Below are 8706 nucleotides of genomic sequence, written 5' to 3'. Positions count from 1 at the left end.
GTTTTGGTTGAAAAGAGGTGCAACTGACAGATTCATGATATTTCATCTCATTCTTAGATATGATTTAAATACAAACATTTTCAAACTAATCATTACAATTTTTTCAAACTTCCAAACAATTCAACTTTTTCAAATTCTAAAACAAAAATATTATTAAAAAATTATATTCTAACAATATTTTAACTTTATAATATTTTTTATTCAATTTTTTCTCTCCTTTCTCAAAACCTAATAAATACTTAACTCAAACTATCTTACTTCTATTCATAAATTATCTTACTACTATTCATAAATTTTTTATCTTATCTCATTCCCTAAGCATTTCTCAACTCATAAAGAGGTTTGACCTTTGGATTTTATTTTAGGTTAATACTAAGGGCGCTGCTACATGTATCGAAAGAGTGTAATGACAGTGTATTTCATTTTTTTTTTCAATTCTTTTTCAATATTTTAAAAAAGGTAGTGCTATTTTGCCACCAAAGTTTGTCCACTTGGTGTGCCCATTAGTACAAATTGCATTTTTTTTTCTTTTTATTTCAAATATTTTTTAAACATGTTTAAACATTTTAATAAAATTTTTTAAAAAATCAATACACTAATAGTCACTTTTTTATTAAATTAAAAAATTAAAAAATTAAAAAATAAAATAAAATATATAAACGATCAAATTAAGGGGATAAATTCACAAGATATGGTATCATTTTCTATTCCTAATACTAAATAGTCTCTATGATTTGGTTTGAAAAGTTTAATCCCTATTTTCTAAAAAATGAACTATTTCATCGTTATACTCTCGTCTTTAATCATTTTGACTTTTTATTAACAAAGTGGACCCTTCCACAAGGCTCGGAAGCCCCATAACTGCCAATGATGGCTCGGAACCCATTATGATGCTGCTTATGAGCCATGTGTCAAGAACTTCGTTATCAGGTTGCACGTATTTACAATAGAATGATCAAAATGATTGGCGTTTAAAGAGCATGATGATAAGGTTCATTTTTAAGAGTTAGGAAGTAATCTGTCTAAAAGATAAACGACATTATATATTTTTATATTTAGTCTTTTTATTTTTTTTTCAAAGTTTTAATCTCTAAATTAAAGGGTGACGCACAGTAATTAAAATAGAATTTTTAATTCCTTTTGATAATTTATCTCATCTCATCATTATAATTTTCTCAAACTTCTACATAAAATGTAATACAAAATTTAATTTTTTTAAATTTTAAAATAAAAATAATATTAAAAAAATAATATTTTAATAATATTTTATTTAATTTTTAACTTTCATCTTATTTTATCTCAACTCACTGTCAATATGTAATTTTCAAATTAAAAGCTTGAGTAGATTATTTGGGATATTATAGTACTAGGGGATTACACGATCGGGTTTTGGATGATGGGTCTGGATTCTGGTTCGAGTCCAAATCTTGCAACGGACCCAGCCCAAATTAACAGGTTCATCGCTCATGAATCCAAGATTTCATTCTAGCAATGTGGTGAGCGGCACTCTGCACAGAGAGAGAGAGAGAGAGAGAGAGAGATGGCGTGGAGCGCGACGATGATCGGAGCACTGCTGGGACTTGGCACCCAGATGTACTCAAACGCACTCCGAAAACTCCCTTACATGCGCCGTGAGTCCTTCTCTCCACCACTCCTATCTTCCCTCTGTTGTTCCTTTTTCTCTACAGTCATCTCCTGGGCTGATTATGTTTTTTCCTTTTGTGTTTAGATCCATGGGAGCACGTGGTGGGTATGGGACTTGGTGCCGTCTTCGTTAACCAGCTCGTCAAATGGGACGCTCAGCTCCAGGAGGACCTCGACAAGATGCTCGCCAAAGCGAAGGCCGCTAACGAGCACCGCTACTTCGGTATTTCCTTTTCCTTTTCTTCCTCCTTTTTTTCTGTATTTGATTTTATATGATGTCAAATTGGATGTTGTATGAATAATTTTGGACATTGTGTATCCATTTCATGTGGGTACGTGAAATTCCAATCAGCCTATGTTGTTGCATCATGAAATTGAATTTCTTGTATATGTTCTCACATGTCCGTTCTCACCGTCTTGGTAGAATCCGCATCATCTGAAGCGCCTTTTATTGACTGGGTTTCCGGATAATATTTCTGATACATTTAACTTGTTTGGATGATGTTTCGAACTTTTTAACAAAAAGTTTGTTTTCTTTTAGTAGAATCACGCCCTCCTAATTGCTGTTATTTTGAGCATTCAAACTAAGTGGGATTCGATTGGTCTATATTGTGAAATTTTGTTACGATGACTCTATGTTGTTCTGATTTTAAATGAAATGCCTATTATGTTTCAGCAACTATGACGGTTGTTTGCTTGGTCCTAAGTTCAACTCAATATTGATATTTTGGCAGCTATGGTTTCTGCTATCTGATAACCTTTTGGTTCTGTATCAGATTCTTTCCATATAGACTAGAATCTCTTCTTTAGTATTGATGGGGGTGGCACTTTGAATGTTGTTAAAATTAATAATTCTCTTTGTTTTTTTTTAATCACTAGAGTGGTCTGTGAACTCTTTTGAGACTGAAGGATACCATTGATAATGGTTTATTAATGCTTCGGTGGTCCTTAGACCACATGGTGTTGCTTTCTCCCTCAAGTAAGGGGTGGAGGGTGAGGTTATGGTGGCATTCAAGGGACTAGGGAGCACTCTCCTAACACTCTATACTCTCAAGATATGCATTTTTTTTTTATTATTATTATCTTTGGCACTCTCTAGTTCCTAACAACCTCTTTTTTTGTTTTTGTTTTTTTTTTTTTTAATTTTCCATATTTGGATACAAAACCCATCTCAATTCATCTCATCTAATCATTACAACTTTCCCAAATTCCCACAAAAATATAATAAACAATTTAACTTTTTCAAACCCCAAAACAATAATAATATTAAAAAATAATATTCTAACAATATTTTATTCAACTTTCAACTTTCATCTTAACTCATCTCATCTCAACTTACTATCCAAACCGCACCTTCTTTAAATGGGATGTGTTTTACCTTTGGCGCTCTTAGATGCCTGATAACATTTTTATATGTTTTCCATATCCAATAATAATGCGAAGTTTTCTTTTCATTTTAACCTTTTAAATCAACATAATGCAAAAGAACCTCCATATATTGTGCTATCCAATGCTATGAAACCTACATTGGTTATGTTGTGCTAACAAGCATACAGAGGCCTTTGAAGGTTACTTGCTTTGGGGTAGAGTATGCAAACTCGCGCTTTTGTATTTTCTTACATAAAGTCATGGTTGGATTCATCCTGATACATATTTTTTGGTTGTTACTTGAAATTGAATATGGACGATTAATTGAATTCATGTTTTGTAAATTTTATGCGTTTGCCTCTTAATTGGCTAAAATAGGACGTCCTCTTAATTGGCTAAATGTTTAAAGATCACTTGGAAGTTCAATTACTGTTTGTTTAGTTGGCGAGCGTACCATGCTGGAGATTCTAGACATTTTATGAGTCACCTAATATAATTTCATTTATAAAATGTTGTAACAAACCAAAACAAAGATGACACCTGTGTTTGTATTTTGTGACTGTATATACATCACCTCCCTCCCTCTTTTCTCTTACTCTCTATCGACTACTTTATTTATCTTGTAATTTTGCTGTCAATTGCAGATGAAGATGACGAATAGCTTGCTTTTCCATGGATTGTGGCAGCTTCAGACAAGGCATTCTTGTTTTCAGAAAATGTTGTCTTCAAGTTGTAGATGCATGTTTGCTTTCCAGTTAATGTTGCTCTGTTCGTAAGGCTGATAGAACTCTTTCAGGTTATTACCTGTTTGCACAATTTTTTATATGCTTTCATGATGCTGACTGGCTGATGTAAAACCTCCACCAATAAAATGAATCACTTGAGCTACTCTTTTAAAGCAAAACTATTTTGTAAAGCAGGCGTCATGATGCCATTTAACGGACCTCCTACTTAAGATAATTTTTAAGATCTAGAATACAAATGGCCGATTATGGGTATAGATCTTAGATCTTAGATCTTAGTGGTTCAAATGAATGCTTAGTGGTGCAATCTACTTAGCACGTTCAACTGATGCTAGGGGTCGATCTATTTGTTCTGAAATAGACTGGTTCAAAGTTGTGATTTTATTCTAAATCAACATTATTTCGTTAATTATGTGTAAGGGATCTATATTCATCTTTCCAAAGTCCAACATCCTATATATTGTTGAACACATGTACAAGGAAATCGCATGCTTGCCGGGGAAGGTGGCCTTTCTTTTTGGTGCAGTTTTTATGCATTGAAGGGCTATTTCAAGCTCTTGGAAGGCTGCACATTCTTCACCCGGCAGGAGTGGTTTCCATGAAGGATCGATCAACACCTCACGACCGGCATTTTGCATTTCTATATGCCTCTCTACCCACAAGCTCCGTCAGCACAATACCAATTCTATAAACGTCACTCTTTTCCTTTGCCTTTAACAAACATGCGTATTCTGAAAACACAGGAAAATGTTTCTGGAAACATGCGTATATGGGGGACAGAAGTAGAAGTACCTCAAACCTTTGAGATTTCAAATTGTCTGATGTCATAAGAATATATGACATGGCTTAACAGAAGTAAATTTAATACTTCGAGAATTATTTGAGCTATAGATGATAAAGTAAGAATCATATAGCATCAATTGGAATCTAGCAACAAGTAGCTAGATTTTAGTCCCTGTGAATGATCTTTGGTACGCAATCATGGTGCAGCTATTTCCACTCCTTTAGGAAATCCCACTGAAATCCTTAGCCTTGCCAGCTCCCAATCAAGGCTCCTAGTCTTCTTGCTTCCGAGCGCGCGCGGATGTCCATGCATGCAGCTAGCCAATCCCATACACTTCCATTTGCCATGTAGTACTCGTATATCAGCAGCAGATTCAAATTAACCTGCTCCTTTGTTGCTGCAGTAACCCATCAACTTCACAAGATGCCTGTCACTTACCATCTCGAGCATGTTTGGGAATATAACTGTTCTCATACTACTATTTACAAATAGTTCACTACTATTTATAAACTATTTCACTACTATTCACAGATGATCTCTTAGCATCCAAATAGCTCTCTTGTAGAGCTTTTATTTAGTCAGTTAGTTGTGTATCATCATCTTTCTGCAAGTAGTACTTTTTAACTGTCGTTATATGTGATATCCCGTATAATAAGAGGGATAAGGTAGATAGTATATGAGATCTCATGTTGCTAGAGAACGAGAAGTTATTGCTTTTTATAGTGTTCTAATGGGGTTCCAATTGTATCATTTACTAGTCATTTTAGAGTATAGACTATGTAGTTTGGACTTTCTATTGGGGCGTTACACTATATCTCCCGATGGCAATTCTGGCAATTTGGCTTTATAAATCTTCCCAGCACCACCTGAGCCAAACATGATCTCTTCTCCAAATAGTTTGTGGCTTCCATGATGTCTTTCCACTTGAACTCTTCGCTGTTCGTGCCTGGGAAAAGCTCGATGAGTACGCCCAAGCTTAACCCGAGACAAGTAGAAACTGTCTGATATATAATGCTTAAACCCTTCCCTTGCCCGGACAGAACTTTGTGTTTCTCCACCGATAATCAAGTAGGATGGTAATTTCAGAGAAGGATAACGCTCCCTTCTACGCGTACGTAGTACAATAATCCTCTTAGGGCCTTTTCTTTTTGGGCTAATCAACGTGGCCTTAGGCTTGAAAAATCTATTGTTCTCTTTTGGGCTTCAAGGGAAGGAAACCTGGACTAGCTAGGAAGCCATTATAGATAGACATAATTAAACTGAATCAAAACTCTGATATTGATAAATTATTGTTTTGTCTTTTAGTGATCTTAAAAGAATAGGTGCAGTGACCGATTCTTCTAACATAAATCATAGCCAATGTTACATCATTCCATGCAATCTAGAAATCAGCACCACCAATCAGCAACGAAGTAGATCGTAGATTTTCCACCTGAGATCTGGTATAAAAATACGTAAAGCTTGAACAAGAAGCTTGCAAAGCTTGAACAAGAAGCTTGCATGCACTGGTTTCTTTTGATAATTTCATGATTTGGTGAGTGTGGTAATTGAACTGTACATCTTCAATAATATATATTCACCTATACTTGTGAATCCCCTTCTGCCCTTCTAACTTTTTCGAGGATTCAAAGACTTTATTAGACTCACTCGATCTCTGTATGTATGTCTGCTGCATGGACCCATTCTCGAAGTGGGTTCTACTCTGTCCTCCGCTTAGGAGACTATGGGTTGCTGCCAAGGGCGCGCTCACTGTCATAAAGGTCAATCCAAGATCATCTCTCTCTCTCTCTCTCTCTCTCTCTCTCTGAGCACACATTTTCTACCATCACAGTCATCTCCACAAGACATGTTAAAGCGACCATCTTCCCATCACCTCAAAGGAATATTGTTAAAGCAGTTCACAATCCCTGCTTTCCCCTTTTTACTTTTGATCTCTCTCTCTCTCTCTCTCTCTCTCATTTGAATGCTTATAACAAGCCCAACAAGGTATCAGTCTCAAATGATCTCTCCTAGCCATCTTGAGCTCTAAGGTTTCACACGACCAACCCTTGACTGAGTGCCAAGTACCTTGCTAGATGCTGATCACTTGAGACCCGTTGGATGATTTTATACAGATTTCATTTTGCATGCATGGCTGCCGATATTGCCTCTCCCTATCTTTCCTCTTTGACCCTCTTCGTCATTCTGTTACTCATCTCTAATCCTACCATTGCTGAAACAAAGCATAGCTTCCCACCTGTCATGAAGAGAAACACCATGGAATTTACCTCAAGAAAACATGGCGTTGGAAAGTCGAAGACCGAATCATCAACTCACAAAAGTGTATCAGTAGCAACAAATGGTATCCATGTCCCTTCACCAGGTCGAATGAGGGGTAGGTTCCAGACAAGCAGATCATCTCCATTGTTGCCATGGCAAGAAAATATATTCGATGCCGGAGAACATGAAGTTCCAAGTGGTCCAAATCCCATTTCGAATAGGTAAGTGACGATCGAGCAAATTAAACGAAGTAAAAGATCAAGAAGAGAGATCAGAAAATGGCCACTTCCTCCATCCATATATATAATATCTTTGATCTGTGGTTTGTGTTTTTGCATGCATGCCGTTTATATATATACATGAGTTAGGCTTACTGCAATAGTAAAATATCTCTACAGTTTATTCTTATTATTGTTTTTCCAAAACAGAACCTACCAACCAATCATTTAACAATGAGGATATGTACATAAGTATTGATCTTTGGTTTCTTCATTTGTGGAATTCATAGTCATCATTATTCCGCCCTCCTCCTTCGGCCATGCAGATGATCATGTCTTTCCTTTTTCTTTTCTTTGTGAATGAAATGGATATTACTTTTTTTATTATATATGCACTGATCATAAATTAAAGATACTCTTGCTTTTTGGCACTGTTTGATTTTGTGTATTTTGAACAAGGAGATCGAATCACTTGTTTGACTAGTACTAGACTAGTAGCTAGCTATAGACATGAAGGGTCCGTTTCCCACTACTATCTATATCTTTGTTTTAAAACACTTCACCGAAAGAAGAAAAGGCAATGTTCTTTAGTATAATGGGAAAAAGACAAGAATTTTTTTTTAAAAAATTGCAACTATGTATCGATATTAGGGGCAGAACCCAAAAAGAGAGATTAAAATATCACTAAAGTAATCGGAGTTATTGGACAATCTTCTTTTTTCCCCTGCAAAATATGTGCTAATTTACATCGATATGAGAAACGACAGCCAAAATTGCAACCAGCAGTTTTCCTAATTGTACGTCCAATTCAAGGATTTTTTATTTTTATTTTTTAAATAATCATCCAAAACTGATCAAAGCAAAAGATTCTTCATGCGGGAACGAGATCGATTTGGTAAACTCATGGAGGCAGTCATGAATTAAGCTGCACGTACGTACGTGGGATATATGGATCGAGAAAGAGTTGATCATCTGCAAATGGTGAAGAAGATGAAGAGATCATCATGATGTGGGCATGCATATGGGTACGTACGTAAGAACCTCCTTTAGAAGGTGAATACATAGAGTAATTCTACGTACAATCGTGAAGTGCGTAAACGTTACGTAGTCGCTTTGAAAAATAGTAAGAATTACTATTAAAAAATTAATTTTTTTTTCATGTAGATTTGATGTTTTATTTATTTTTTTCAAAACGATTACTTGGCGGTTACATAATTCATAGTTATAAATATCTTTCCTCATATACATATATATAATATGAAACGAAGGTTCTGGTGAGGAAAGTTGAAGCAAAAAGCTACTAGCCATGGAAAATAGCTTGAGAATATATCACTTGCAAATCTCGAGTCTATTAATTTTGAGCTTTGCTAGATACAAGCGGTTTGGCACACCAAATCGCGTACTGACGTTGACATGATTTTTTTTATTAAAAAGAAAATATAAAAAAAGAAAAATTTTGAAAGAAGAAGAAGGTCCAATGTCTCACGCAAATTATTTCTGTCTTCAATTCACACCATTTTATTAAATTGATACCTTACATGTCAGTATCGGTACATAATTTGGTACACAAACTCATTTATAAAAAGACTTTTCTTTAATTTTCTGATGAAAGATGGATATTAATTAAGACGCACTTGCGTGAAAATAATAGGACTCGTTAATTCTTTTATGAAAAGTGGGATAACGAAGA

The 8706-nt window shown here is 35.2% G+C and overlaps 1 protein-coding gene across 1 annotated transcript; it reads left to right on the top strand.

Annotated features, from left to right (window-relative positions):
- Positions 1-1451: 1451 nt before the first annotated feature.
- Positions 1452-3905, top strand: LOC121267550. The gene is made up of 3 exons (XM_041171460.1): positions 1452-1631; positions 1730-1867; positions 3657-3905. Exons 1-3 carry the CDS (start codon positions 1541-1543, stop codon positions 3671-3673), a joined length of 246 nt encoding a protein of 81 aa, XP_041027394.1. The 5' UTR covers positions 1452-1540; the 3' UTR covers positions 3674-3905.
- The last annotated feature ends 4801 nt before the right edge of the window (positions 3906-8706 follow it).

The sequence above is a fragment of the Juglans microcarpa x Juglans regia genome, chromosome 5S (assembly GCF_004785595.1).
Source record: "Juglans microcarpa x Juglans regia isolate MS1-56 chromosome 5S, Jm3101_v1.0, whole genome shotgun sequence".
In the NCBI taxonomy this organism is placed as follows: Eukaryota; Viridiplantae; Streptophyta; class Magnoliopsida; order Fagales; family Juglandaceae; genus Juglans; species Juglans microcarpa x Juglans regia.
Note: the sequence above shows the minus strand (reverse complement) of the source record. Positions and strands in the feature narration are given on the sequence as shown.